Genomic DNA, 14,084 nt, shown 5'->3' with positions numbered 1-14,084 from the left:
TGATGTTGTTATGCCGAGTGCGGGCCGACTGCGCACATATCGGGTTAACGTCTCCGACTACGGCCCGACGCCCCAAAGAGTAAAATGAGCCGATACGCAGTAGATCCAAGATTACATACATCATATCCCCACCATCTATTTCATCCCGGGAGCGATTGACTAGAATGGCAAAGCTGCTGGAACGCAGCATCGCTTGGTTGCTATATACACGCCGAGGCCATGATAATGGTCTCCTCCACCAGTCGGCCCCCTTTGTACAGCACCCCTGTCCAACGCTGACTGTGGAATGTACTACTATCGGTCCATCAGGATCACGCATTCCGCCAGAGTACAGCGCATTTCAGGACGGCATTTTTCCAACTCTTTCATGGACCCCAGCTCCCAAAGCTGCCGAATACCTCGTCATGGTGGAAGACCCCGACGCGCCTCTCGCCGAGCCGGTGGTGCATGGACTGTACTATGGCATCCCTGTCAGCAAGACTATCCTTTTCAGTGAAGACTTTGAAACTATCGGAGAGGGTAGCATTCCAGAATTACGCGGTGGGTTTAACTATGGCCTGAACCGCAGGAAAACCATTTACATGCCTCCTCGAGGGTTTCTGGGACACGGCCCGCATCGGTATTTCTACCAAGTCATCGCTCTCAACGAACCGATCGGTAAGGATCAGCTGAGCTATCCTACAACTAAAAACGAAGTGATACAAGTCTTAGAGGGAAAAGTAGTTGCATGGGGTTATTGGATTGGGGTATGGGAAAGAACGGACTGATTACTTTGTACTCCGTGTGCGGCCCGCTTGTGCTTTCATCTCCTTACTTTCATACTGTACTTAAGCAACGGTTCGCGAAAGTGATTGACTCTTCTCAAACCTACTTATCTAAGAGCCCTTCAACCCTTGCTTGACATATTTTATAATCAATCATGACTCTTCCGCCCGGCCCAATGCAGGACAATGAGGGTGTTACCCGTCAGCTTTGCTCGTGGATTGACCGTATTGAATTAGATGACATCCCTGATGACAAGCTGCTACGGGCCAAATATCTTATACTTGACGGTATTTGTTCCGCCATCATTGGTGCCCATCTACCATGGACTGAAAAAGCCGCTCGCACCATCTTGGATATGGAGTCCGCGGGCGAATGCCCAGTGTGGGGTTACAACATGGTTAGTGCGCTCACTTATGAGGCCAGTGCATATTTCATTTGACAACATTGCAGAAGATCGGGCCGCTGCCCGCAGCACTTCTTAATAGCACCGCAATCCAGGCCTTTGAGGTCGATGATTGGCATTCGGCAGCACCTGTTCATTCCAATGCTATATTACTCCCGGCATTACTAGCTGCCGCGGCCCAACATAAGTCCCGTACAAAGACCACTGTCAATGGCATATCATTTTTGCTATCTACAATCGTTGGCTACGAAACGGGTCCCCGCGTTGGACTATGTCTTCACGGAAGCCATATGCTCACACGAGGATGGCACTCGGGTGTTGTATTTGGACACGCTGCTTCAGCTGCAGCAGTCTCCAAGCTCCTTGGACTCGATGTAAATGCCATCGAAGATGCTATCGGTATCTCCTGCACTCAAGCCTGTGGACTCATGTCTTCCCAATTCAGTAGCGACGTGAAGCGGATGCAGCACGGGTTTGCAGCAAGGAATGGCCTCTTCAGCGCCTTTATGGCCGAAGGTGGCTATGGCGGAATTAAGCGCGTCTTCGAAGAGCCATATGGAGGCTTTCTATCAGTGTTCGGACAAGGTTCTGGTAAGGAACCTCGGTTTTTGGGAGGTGAATTGATCAATGGTCTCGGTCGGACATGGCAGTTGGATGGCATTCGAGTTAAGCCTTACGCAGCCATGGCTGGAACTCATTGCACCATCGACACAGTTGCAGCCCTACAGAGAGAGCACCCCGAAAAATTATGCGACCTGAATTCTATCACAACGATTAAGATTGAAATGTCAGAACCGGCTTGGAAGCACGGAGGATGGAAGGCTCATCGGCCGCTAAGTGCCACAGGTGCCCAGATGAGCTGTGCCTATGTTGCAGCAGTGCAGTTGGTAGATGGACAGGTCTTACCGCAGCAGTTTTCTCCAGAGAATATAGATCGAGACATTATTTGGGAACTGGTGGAGAAGACCGACTGTTTCCACACGCCGGACATTGGTGAAAAGTTTGAGCAGCGAGTTACGATTTCTTTCCGTGATGGCACTGAGCTCTCCTACACCCTAGAAGCTCCCCGAGGTGTGGATCCGCCGTTGTCAAATGATGAGATATTACACAAATTTCGAGCTTTTACAACAGGATTGATCGACCAGGAAAGGAGGGATGCCATTGAACGATCGGTTCTGCGGTTGGAAAACTTGGACGATGTTTCTGCACTCGAAAATCTGCTGTCAGGTTCATTTTTAAGCCCGACTATATAGATATCACCCATAGTCCAAGCTTTTAATCCTCTGTAAACCCTTGTCCACGTCAAATCTAGTCTCAGGCGCTTCATATACCAATTCGTATCGAAGAAGCCTTCACATTCTTGGTTGAACAAAGGGTAACCCGTATCTATCAGTCTGAGCCCATTTGTTAACTGTCAGCGGGGTTGAAAAACTATAGAAAACGGCATTTGATTGTGTGGGATATCCTGGGCTTGGTGGGTGATGAGTGGCAATAACTTTCATTATTGCCACGTATAGGTATGATCATGCTTCACACTCTGGACTATGATACACAAGGCGATGCTCCAGGTGTCTATCTGCATGTCTACCGAATTTTGACTTCTTCTTTTCCTCGCCTGATTTACAATGGTGAGCTCAGCAAATGCCCTTCCCTAAGGCATCAAGGAATCAACGCCACAATGGGGCCATGAACCACTTTTACGTGATGGATCCATAAGTTCCACCTCGCTTCCGGGGTCACAAATCTCGGGGAAATTTTAGAAAATTGGATGTCTTTTAAGTAGTCATTAAGAAACAGATTCTTCTGCTGTTGATTGCAAAAATGTCTGCGACGACAACAGCAACTGTAACAACGCCGCAACTTGACTCGCTCCTTTTGGAAGATAGGCATATACGTCCCACGGAAGATGTACGGCTGCCAAAATCTCGGAAATTGCTCTTCCAGAGGGTAGTAGTCATCTCCCAGCTTTTCGCTGTTACTCTCACCGCCAGCGTGATTAATGGCTTGGTTATTGTAGGCCTACCAACTATCACCAAAGACCTACAGCTGCCGCCTTCTCTGTCCTTTTGGCCATCATCTGTGAGTAACCTGGCTACGGCATCTACGCTTCTCCTGGCAGGATCAATTGCCGATGCTGTTGGCCCTCGCTGGGTCGAAATCATTGGATCCTTTGCCAGCGGGGCCCTGATGATCGGCCAAGGTGTGTCTAGAAATGGGTCAGAATTGGTTGTCTTGAGAGCCCTTCAAGGCGTTGGGCTAGCACTTCATTTGGCATCTTCGGTATCAATCATCACACAACTTCTCCCTCCAGGTCGAGGCCGTAACCTTGCTTTCTCCTGCATCGGTCTCAGTCAACCACTTGGCTTTTCACTAGGGCTCGTTGTTGGAGGTATCCTTGTTGATACTATCGGTTGGCGCGCAGGATGGTACCTGGCTGGAGGTATCACTCTCTTTTTCGCAGTTATGGGTCTCTGGGCTCTGCCCAAGAGCAAAAGTCATCAATATGCAGATCGTATGCACAACATCCGGACAAAGGTCGACTGGATTGGAGCCTGCTTGGCTTCCGCCTTTATGGCGTTGCTGTGCTATCTACTCGCGTGAGTCACTCCTGCCTCATATAATTGTCTCAGGTCTAACAAATACACAGAGTCGTCAGCGCCAATCCTTCGCGGATCAAGTCTGCCGAGGCGATTGTGATTTTGTGTCTTGCCGCAGTTGCCTTGCCGGCATTCACCGTCTGGGTCCACTACCAGGTCAAGCGAAACAAACCGGCGCTAATTCCCAACTCTCTTTGGAGGAACATGTCCTTTACAAGCATCTGTATTACAGTGGCGCTGTCAAATGCCGTTCTCAATTCCATGGAGCTCTTCGCTAGTTTGTTGTAAGTGACATTCTCGAGTACCCTTCTGTGTGTTGCCTCCGCTAATGCTTTTGTAGTTTCCAGGAAGTTCAGGGTCTCTCTGCATTGCAAGCATCCATCCGGATTCTGCCCAGCTTGGTAGTTGGAGTTTTACTTAATCTCGTTATTGGGATCTTCGTCCACAAGGTGCCCGCGTTCTGGATCGTAACGATCTCCTCGCTCCTTTGCGCCGGAGCTCCCATACTCATGGCTGTAATCCAGCCGTCATGGCCGTACTGGGGGAATGCCTTTGTCGCTCAGCTGTTGCAACCCATCAGTTTTGATGCGCTCTTTACTGTAGGGTTGATTGTCATTACCGATGTGTTCCCGGATCATACACAGGCGCTAGCAGGCGCCGTCTTCAACACCTCTGCCCAGTTTGGGAGTGCTTTGGGAATGGCTATCTTGCAAGTTATCTCCACCCTCGTCACGGACAAGTCCGATAAGGGAGAGTCAAACGCGCTTATGGAAGGGTACAGCGCCAGTTTTTGGACAATGTTTGCTTTCATGATTCTATGCACTGCGATTGGGTTCTTTGGCCTCCGCAAGGCTGGAAGAATCGGATTGAAACGTGACTGATTGAGAGGTTCAATGCATTGACAGTGTATTAGATATTCTCTATCTTTGTATGAAGTTGCTTTGGCTGTCATTATAATGGCGTAAATTGTTGGGGACAACAGAATTGTTTCATTTTTATGGCAATAGACATTAATATAACTTCTATGTAGAATGGGTTTCCGAGTTCAAACCGTCAGCCCCGAAGCCGCGGGGATCCTTGATAGTGGTTGCGCCATGAATGGTTCTCGGACAAACCGGTATAAAGCTCCCTATTCCGTCCCCCAAACTGTGCCGGCGTCAGCTTCACAGGCTCGCTACGCGTTCTCGTCCGCGTCACCGGCAGTGAAAAACGCTTTCTGTAGCAAGCTGCTGCACAAGGTGTGAAGCCCCATTTACAAGCAGTTATTCGGTGGAAAGCAGTTTACCAGCTATCTCAGCCGTCAGAAGCGAGCCAATCATATCATTTGTATCACGTGATCAGTAATCACAATCGACCGCCATCTCCTTTAGCGATCCTTCCAGGTACGGGTGGAGCGCGTCTTCAATACAATGATACTGTTATTATCTTTTGCAAGTCTAAATACTCATCACTTCATCACATATACATATATACTGTGGTAAAAGCGGCGACAGTATTTACATCCACATTGAACTTTTTGCAGTTGGTTGAGCTGCCATCCGGCCATTTCCCATCTTCAGCCTCGCTTCTTTTATTGATAGCCCGTGAACACTTTTACAATAGGGCCGAGACCCCAGTATTATTATGGGAGTTATACTCCCCGTTGCCGACTATGGTGCCGCGTACCTTGTTCTCCAGAGCACCATGGCTCTGCTCATAACCGCAATTGCGTACGCCCTCTACCGCGGTTATCGGGTGCGAAAGATGTTTCAGTCTCTCAAGGAACAAGGAATTGTAAGTATATCGCTACCATAAAAGGATTCCCGTGTCCTCAGGGAATGTGTTTATATCATTATAAATGGGTACTGAGCATGTAACAGCCCCTCATGGCCCACTCCATGATTTTCGGCCATCTCGAAGTTATCGGAAAGCTCATGTCTCGTCTACCCCCCGACGCTCATGGTGACTACATGATGATTATCATCCAAGAGAACTGGAAAGAACTATTTCCAGATTGCTCAAAATGCCCTCCTGTGCTCTATATCGATCTATGGCCGTTCGCAGCACCAATGCTAATCACTATCAACCCTGACACATCATGTCAATGCACGCAAGATTATTCTCTGCCGAAGGCCCATCAGCAAAAACGCGTTCTGTACCCGTTGACACGCAACCGGGATATTTCCTCAATGGAAGGCGCAGAATGGAAACTATGGCGCAGGAGGCTCAATCCTGGCTTTTCCATCCAGAATATCACTAGTCGAATCCCCGACATCTTGGAAGAAGTAGAAATTTTTGTTGGTATTCTTGAAGCCCGAGCTGGAAAGCGTGGAGAATGGGGAGAAGTCTTCCTGCTAGAGCAGGCTACAACTAATCTAGCTATGGATGTCATCCTACGATTCTTTCTGTGAGTAGCGGTCACTTTACTTAAGAGCAGGATACCTGAGCAGGCATGAAGAGTCAAAAGAAACTGACTTAAAGCTTCGAAGGAACAAGCGCTTCAACCAGCAGATTGGCCCAAGGTCTCCGATCACAATTGCACTACTCGACACATTATCGAGGATGTTTTTCTATGTTAACATCTTCAATTTCTTTTCATATATCAATCCATGGCGACATTTTAAGCTATGGCTCAACTACCGGACGCTATTCCACTGTCTCAGCCCGTTCCTTAAAGAACGAATACTGGACATTCAGCAAAACAACCAGGTTACCAACAAGACCCTGATAGATCTACTTGTAAAAAGCCTAGATGAAGAGAAAGGTTCTGGGGCAGGGAGTGACCTGTCTTCCAACACAGACTTCCTTGAGACTGCAATCGGTCAGATCACCACTTTTCTCTTCGCCGGGCATGACACCACTGCCTCAACCATATGCTGGCTATTCCGTCTTCTCGAGCAACATCCCGATGTACTCGCCAAGCTCCGCGCTGAGCATGACGCCATACTAGGTCCGGACCCTGGTGCTGCACTGCGGGCGAACCCACAACTTCTCAACTCTCTCACGTACACACATGCTGTGCTAAAAGAGTCGGCACGGGTGCACACCAACGTTGGAACCATGCGGCGCGGCGAACCAGGGTTCTTCCTCACTGGACCACCTGGCTCAGGCCCCGAGTGTGAGGGCAAGCAGATGCCTACTGATGGATTTATTGTCTGGGACGGGACCTTTGCCATCCACCGGAGTCCAGATGTGTGGCCGCAACCGGACAAGTTTATACCAGAGCGGTTTCTCATTACGGATGAGAGTGACCCATTGCATCCACGTAAGAATGCGTGGAGGTTTTTTGAGCTCGGACCCAGAGGCTGCATCGGTCAGCACTTAGCCATGGTGGAAATAAAACTTGTCATGGCTATGGTCGTGAGACGCTTTGATATCGAGTGTGCGTGGGATGAGTGGGATCTAAAACGGTGAGTCGATTGCCTCTGTATGGAATACTTCTGGAAGCAGTTGCTTATAACCCACGTAGGAACTTTAAGGGACCACGGAATACAGTATGGGGTGATCGTTGCTACCAGGTAGGAGGTGACACGCCACCCCACGTGAAACATGGAATGCCTATACATGTGAGAGTACGATCTTAATATAGGCAGCTTTGGTGTCCAATATAGATGTGTTATACGGATCCTCAAAATAATCACGATAGAACAATGGAAGTGGATCACTCTGCACGCCCTTCGGGTAAACCCAGTGTTATTTTATTCTATAGATAGGCGAATTTTTGATTTTCGTCCCGTGGGATAGTTATTCGACCTCTGGTATATGCAGGCTACATGTAGCCAATGCATAAATTTCCAGGCAGGGTAGGTATCTGCTGAAAATACCATTTAGCTACAAAAAAGCGCCTAGACACCTAGTGGTGCGGTAAGGTGGTTTTTCAGGGTTGTTCTCGGTTTGACAATAGGTTCCTAATAGCTATATACGGATCAATACAATGTGCTACTGCATTATAATAATGAGAAGTTTTTCGCTACAAAAATTTCAAAATTATTCCGAAGCGGAATATAGAACAGAGTTTCCTGATGTGAAAAGCTGCCCACACTTGGATAATCTTACCCGGCAAAGCAGCATGCAGTGGTCGCTTGGCAGGGGAGATATCCAGACGAGCGTTTGACCGTCAGGCCCTTTAATAAATCCCAAACGTCAATTTTTAGTTTGGGGAGTAGATACCAATTTTATCTTGGAACTTACCGCATTCCGTGGACCTATTTCACGCCTATTGAAGATGCTCTACCTCTTCGCTAACGTGAACTTCAAGCCAGGCCAATACAACGAGGTTAGTTTATTGTCTTATACTCTACACAATAATTTCGGCAATCACTAGGGGTGAATTTACAAGAAGTATCGATAGTGGCAAACTGCATATGATAAACTGGGTGAGTATGTCTATGCCAATGAGCCTACCACGCAGTCATACTATTTCGGCATTCCTTTCGACTATGCACATGACATAGAAGCCACGACGCATATGTTTGCCTTTGAGGCGTACGAGAAGCGCGAGGTGAGCAGCACCACATTTAACCAAATACCGAGTACTAACCGGGTGGCCGCCTCTATCAGAGCTTATACACAACCCACTTTAACTCGCCTGCCATGAAACAATTTCTGCAGGACGCCTGGCCTACGATGTCAACAGGTTTTGATCTACAACATTATGAAGCCATTGGCGGTAATCTCGACATCCCAAACGACAGTCGCCAATGCGGCATCATGCATGATACATTGATCGTGTGCAAATCACCCGATGCTCGGACTAGAGTGGCAGCACGTCTGGCTAGCCTTGCAAATTCCCTTTCTGGAGGATCAAATGAGGGTTTGTACTCTTATGTAGGATTTTCGTGTCTGGATAACCAGACAGACTGCCGCATTCTTGGGCGGTGGCGCTCGCAAGAAGACATGGAGAGGACCATCCGCAATAGCGAGGTTGCTGAGTTTTGGGCTGCCGGGAAGGAGGAGGATATTGCCCGTATTCAACAGAGGGGCTATATACCTAACGGCAAGGGATGGCTTCACCGCTAGGTGCTTATCTGCTTTACTCTGGAGACAACTTCAACAGTGGGATGACGCTTACGTTACTTAGTTAAACATTATGGTGTTCGGAAGCGGTAACAATGAGGCCGGTTAGCATGTCCATCTTCTGCAAGGCATAATTTCAGGTTAAATTCCGACAATTAATACACGTATTTACCTCTAGGAAGTACCTAGGTATATACACTATTTATCCCTCTGCCCTGTCTCTTCATCCGGTTGTGCCTGCCTCATGTGAGTTGAGCGCCCATGCATCTTTCTCGCCACATCATCGGTGAGGTATGCCCCATAGTCGATTGTGAGGACGCTCGCTCCCAATGCAACACAGGCGAATGCAATGACGGCATACCAGACATATCGAAACGCGTCGGCTGCTGCAGATGCTTGGGCAAGTCCAACGGCAGAAATGATATCCTCATTGATACCAGGTACGTTGTCAAATGTGCCAGATGATAGGTTGTCCATCAATGAAGGGATGCTGGACTTGGGAAGCCCGGCATCGATAGCGGCGGCGGTCACTGCAGGAGGAATAAAAATATCCAGCTTGTTATTAAGAACTGTAGTGTAAATTGCTGTCGCGACAGACGCTCCTCCGGAGCGAATACTGCCCAACGCACCCAGCGCAGCGCCGATGTCTTCGGTCGGAAGGGTCAAAGGCATCAGGGCAAACGAGCATGTCTCAATGATTCCTACCGAGAAACACGCCATGAATATCAGTGCAATAGCCTTCGCCTGCTGTCCTGGATTAACTGAAACCATAGCACCCGCAAATGCGAGAAGCGAGCAGCAGCCAGTGATTAATATTAGACGAGACCTTTTGATGAACCGACTCAGAGGTCCCCCTATAAGCTGACCAATAAGGCAAGAAGACCCGACAACGCAGGCAAGCCAACCGTTATGTATCTCAGTCCCTGCAAAAAGATATATAATCTGCTGCGGCCAGAGGACATTCATGGAGTAGTAAACACAGCTGCCCACTGTCGCGGTAGTTATCATTGCCAGATACCCTGGGCTGCGGAAAAGATGTGTCGGTAACAATGGATCCCCCCTATGGACATAAGCGTCCCAGAGAACAAATACTATCAGAGTGAAAAATCCGACGATTATTGTTGCAATCTGTTCTACTATTAGCACCTTGACGTCGATGGCGATATTTCGCATTTAGCTCGCCTACCACATGGGCCGATTTCCACGGGTATACAACACCACCCCAGCTGAGGCCCATAATGAAAAGTATGAGACCACCAGTGAAGAGAATGAAACCAACAAAATCCTGCCGCTTGCATTGTTCCATCTTCGACCGATTCACGTGAAGCATATGGAAGTTGGGCGGGTGGTAAAAGAAATAAAAACATATAACGGCAAGGGCGGAAACAATAATATTCAAATAATAGGCCCACCTCCATGTTGCTTGAGTATTCGTGACCAAAGCCTGTCCGATAACAGGTCCGAAACAAGCAATTTCGAAGCTTGCAAAGAACATGGCCGATATCACCATTCCTCTAATCTTATTGGGGACGAGTTCTGAAACAGCTATGGTGAATGAGATCTGGATAGCTCCGCCAAGTCCCGCCAGGACGTCAGCTCCTATCAAAGCGTTGATATTTGATGCAGTAGCTCCAATTATCGATCCAATAAGACCGAGTCCATTCCCAGCGATGAAGAACCATCGGCGGCCAAAAATGTCAGACAGTCGGCCGAATATCAGGAAACCAACACTCAGACCCAATGTGTAAGAAAGAGTAACCCAGGTGATATTGGGAGAAGGCCCAATATCTTGATTGATAAATGTCAACACGTTGGCCGGAAGCACGTAACCCAGATAGTTACTAATACTCCCCAAACAAAGGGCCTGGCGGATCGGTCAGAGTTATAGACTCTGGCAAGGAATTGAGATGTAGGCAATGCGTACCACAATGGTGCCAATGAAATTTAAGCTCCGGTAGTAGTTATTGGGGAGATTGTCACCAAGTGCCTCTCGATCAATGGCAAAAGTGTCATTTTGGATGGCAGGGTCCGTCGCCTGGGAATTATCCACAATGCTTGCATGCTCGATCTGCTCCTTAGAGCTAGTGGAGCGACTGTCGGTCGCCATAGTGGATGATAAATTGAGAGATGTTAGGGAAATCGAAAGAGGAATAGAATACTATGAGGTCAGATCGTCCGCTCCCTGTAGTGTCAGGAAGCCGAGGCTGACATTTGAATCATGGAGACAAGGCGGCTGGGAACTTCCTGGTATTGTTTCTTTCGTCCTACTCGTTGAAAGGGAATGGTATCGATTTATATCGGCGTTAAGTCAACCATCGTAACCTGCCCAGTAGTACTATGAAATAAACTTTATATGGATAATAACAGAACAGATTCCAGCCATCGAGCAGCTTAGTCTGGGAGACAGCAGTGAGTGGTTTTCTGTCAATAGCAAATCACACCATCTTATGTTCGGAATGCCCTCTTTGGGGATAAGGGTGAGATAGTTACCCGGAGATGTTTTACCAAGGTTGGAAGCTCTCAGGAGATCCTCCTTTGGGGAAGACACGAGCTACGTACGTATGTCTCGGAGATAAGTCGCCCGGAAATTTGGGGTGAGGGGTTGAAACGGCGGTGATAATTTGGTTCTCTATTGCTCTATCATGAGACAGTTTGCCCATAAATGCACCCCAATAACATCTAATATGCCCAGTTTTGTTATTTCGAGGCCTAGTTTCATGGCATTATATCCTGCAAAATGTCAACCGAAGGATTCGGCTGTTGTTTTCCGGGTTGATTATCCCGCCCTATTTGATGAAATCCTATAGGCCCTACCAAGCATATCACCCTCCTAGTCTACAGGTCATGTCACAGGGACAAAATTATTGGATGGAGTAAAAAGGAAGCAGGTCCAAATTTCGGAAAAATGAGTGTACCGTGATCATACAAGCTAAGCATTTTTGAGTTGGACAAAGAAACAGAGCATCAACTGTGACTCTCTTTCTAAAACAGCTCAAAATGACTGAATTGAGTGCCCGCGGTGTGGCAGACCTTTTCATTCTCCTAGCATCCACAGGTGCGATACTCATCGGTCTCCAAATCGTTGGCTCGATTGTTTATCGCCTATACTTCCATCCGTTGGCCCGCTTTCCTGGTCCTAAGCTGAACGCCATCAGTTCGTTACCTGGGATTTATGCTTTACTCAGGGGTAGACTGCCGCTCGAGAATAAGCTATTGCATGACAAGTATGGGCCTGTTGTCCGTGTCTCGCCAAATGAACTCGCCTTTAATTCCGCCCAGGCATGGGAGGATATATACGGTTTCAAAACAGGTGGCCGGAAGAACATGCACAAAGATCCTATCCATGTTGGATCTGTGGACCCCTTACCCGGTGCTTCCACACTGACTATGTCTGATGACAGCAACCATGCACGCCAGCGGCGTGCCTTGTCACACTCTTTTTCTGAGAGGGCTCTAAAAGAGCAAGAATATATTATCCAGTTATATATTGACAAGCTCATCCAAAATCTGAAGAGGATGTCAAGCAACGATGAAGAATTTAATATGGTCAACTGGCTTAACTTCACAACATTCGATATAATCGGCGACCTTGCGTTTGGCGAGCCATTCGGATGTCTGGATAAAGGTGCATTTCATTCTTGGGTAGCCTTGATATATGAAAGTGTCAAGGTAGGGGCTCTTGAACAGGCCACCCGCCGGTTCGCCCAGGCCGGGTCTTGGATGCAAACAGTTTTATTGAATATGATCCCGGACGAGGTCCGAAAGCGCCGACGGGACCATCTCGCCTTCAGCAAGGAAAAGGTCATGCGTCGCCTTGCAAACCCGGATACCGAACATAAAGACTTTATCTACTACATTCTCGAGCAGAAGAAGAAGCACGACCTTCACGAGAATGAAATCATTCTAAACGGAGCCTTGTTTATTGTAGCTGGTAGTGAGACTACCGCGAATCTTCTGTCGGGACTGATCGCTCGCTTGATTTGGAACCCAGACAAGTACCAGAAGCTCTGCGACGAAATTCGATCGGAATTCCAACAAGAGTCAGATATCACTTACGAAAGGACAAGCAAAATGCCTTACCTAAATGCATGTTTGGAAGAGGGTCTCCGGATCCATCCACCCGTTCCGGTCGGTCTTCTCCGAACAGTCCCGAAGGAAGGCGACTATATCGATGGTAACTGGGTCCCGGGGGGTACATCGGTTGCCGTGGGCAGTTGGGCTGCCTCCCATAATCCAGCTAACTTCGCCGAATGTGATACATTTATTCCGGAGAGATGGCTTGGGAACGGTCTCCCGGGAGATAATAAGAAGGCAATGCAACCGTTCTCACTTGGGCCAAGGGGTTGCATCGGCAAAAATCTTTCCTACATGGAAATGCGTTTGATTTTGAGCAGGATATTGTGGAATTTTGATGTCATCAGCACTGATGGCGCATGGCAATGGAACCCGGAAGGAGAGATGAAGCATATGAAGGCTTTCAATACGTGGCAGAAGCCCGACATCAACGCCAAGGTTGTGCCAGTGCAAAAGAAAATGTGTAATCACCGGGTTCGTTAGGGTCATACGGAGCCTATTCCAATATTCAATGTTCAGAAAGCTTTTACAGAAACGCAGTGTTTTAGTGTACCCGAGCCAATGCTATAGATTAGAGCGTAGGTCGGACATTATCTTAAATAGCCTTGGTAAGGTCAATTGGTTCCATTTTAGCCAAGCCAAATATTCTCAGTGCATTATAGTCAAATATCCATTTGTTAGGGACAAATAAGCAAAACGAATTTATAAACAAGACACGCAACTTCTAAAAAGCTAGATCTGTGAAAGGGAAGGTGTCCCCTCAGATTGATATAAGGACGCGCGTTGACCATTACTCATAACAATATGGTGTATCCTTGATTACAAACCGCTTAATTCCTGCCTCTCGGATATACTCCCCTCTCGTTCAGCTATACAGCAAGATATATTGCTTGGTTTTGTGTGTGGAGAAACCTAACTAGTACCTGGATAATCATAGCCTGTGCACACCCCCTGCAAGACACTGTGCTACGCTTAGTATTCATCCCGATAAATGCCGCCGGATAATGGTAATAATGCGCGGTATCAGATACGCTAGCCCTCTCTTAATTAGTATTCGGGGGAATGCTGAGCTTTTCTGTTCTCAGTACGGAGTATGATAGCCGCCAATAACCAAGGCTACCTTAGTGGTCATTTCCGCGAGGCGAAGCAACAGCTCTTTCATATTAATTCATGTATTTTAATAAAAGTTCATCGGCAATTGTATACTAAGCCGTAGGATTTCAATTTTCCTATCCAGGTCAAAAAAGTCA

At 47.7% G+C, this 14,084-nt stretch overlaps 5 protein-coding genes across 5 annotated transcripts; 4 read left to right on the top strand and 1 right to left on the bottom strand.

Moving 5' to 3' along the window:
* Window positions 1–404: 404 nt before the first annotated feature.
* On the top strand, window positions 405–2,421 carry BDV59DRAFT_201096 (uncharacterized protein; the record flags this gene model as incomplete). The annotated part of the gene is made up of 3 exons (XM_073693733.1): window positions 405–657; window positions 1,002–1,162; window positions 1,216–2,421. The coding sequence occupies 3 exons, from the start codon at window positions 405–407 to the stop codon at window positions 2,419–2,421; spliced, it is 1,620 nt and encodes a 539-aa protein (XP_073549015.1).
* A 563-nt stretch (window positions 2,422–2,984) lies between these two features.
* Window positions 2,985–4,646, top strand: BDV59DRAFT_207275 (putative MFS transporter; the record flags this gene model as incomplete). Its single annotated transcript, XM_073694965.1, has 3 exons — window positions 2,985–3,765; window positions 3,816–4,049; window positions 4,106–4,646. Exons 1-3 carry the CDS (start codon window positions 2,990–2,992, stop codon window positions 4,644–4,646), a joined length of 1,551 nt encoding a protein of 516 aa, XP_073549014.1. The 5' UTR covers window positions 2,985–2,989.
* Window positions 4,647–5,164: 518 nt separating this feature from the next.
* On the top strand, window positions 5,165–7,397 carry BDV59DRAFT_176131 (cytochrome P450). The gene is made up of 4 exons (XM_073689386.1): window positions 5,165–5,538; window positions 5,625–6,151; window positions 6,234–7,154; window positions 7,214–7,397. The coding sequence occupies exons 1-4, from the start codon at window positions 5,389–5,391 to the stop codon at window positions 7,326–7,328; spliced, it is 1,713 nt and encodes a 570-aa protein (XP_073549013.1). The 5' UTR covers window positions 5,165–5,388; the 3' UTR covers window positions 7,329–7,397.
* A 1,561-nt stretch (window positions 7,398–8,958) lies between these two features.
* On the bottom strand, window positions 8,959–10,867 carry BDV59DRAFT_192593 (trichothecene efflux pump; the record flags this gene model as incomplete). The annotated part of the gene is made up of 3 exons (XM_073692071.1): window positions 8,959–9,888; window positions 9,947–10,624; window positions 10,685–10,867. 3 exons carry the CDS (start codon window positions 10,865–10,867, stop codon window positions 8,959–8,961), a joined length of 1,791 nt encoding a protein of 596 aa, XP_073549012.1.
* Window positions 10,868–11,757: 890 nt separating this feature from the next.
* BDV59DRAFT_192619 (cytochrome P450) lies at window positions 11,758–13,634 on the top strand (the record flags this gene model as incomplete). Its single annotated transcript, XM_073692078.1, has 2 exons — window positions 11,758–13,295; window positions 13,571–13,634. The coding sequence occupies 2 exons, from the start codon at window positions 11,758–11,760 to the stop codon at window positions 13,632–13,634; spliced, it is 1,602 nt and encodes a 533-aa protein (XP_073549011.1).
* Between the last annotated feature and the right edge of the window lie 450 nt (window positions 13,635–14,084).

The sequence above is a fragment of the Aspergillus ambiguus genome (assembly GCF_047715705.1).
Source record: "Aspergillus ambiguus strain CBS 117.58 unplaced genomic scaffold BDV59scaffold_11, whole genome shotgun sequence".
In the NCBI taxonomy this organism is placed as follows: Eukaryota; Fungi; Ascomycota; class Eurotiomycetes; order Eurotiales; family Aspergillaceae; genus Aspergillus; species Aspergillus ambiguus.
The sequence above is the reverse complement of the archived record's forward strand: the minus strand, read 5'-3'. Positions and strand labels throughout refer to the sequence as shown.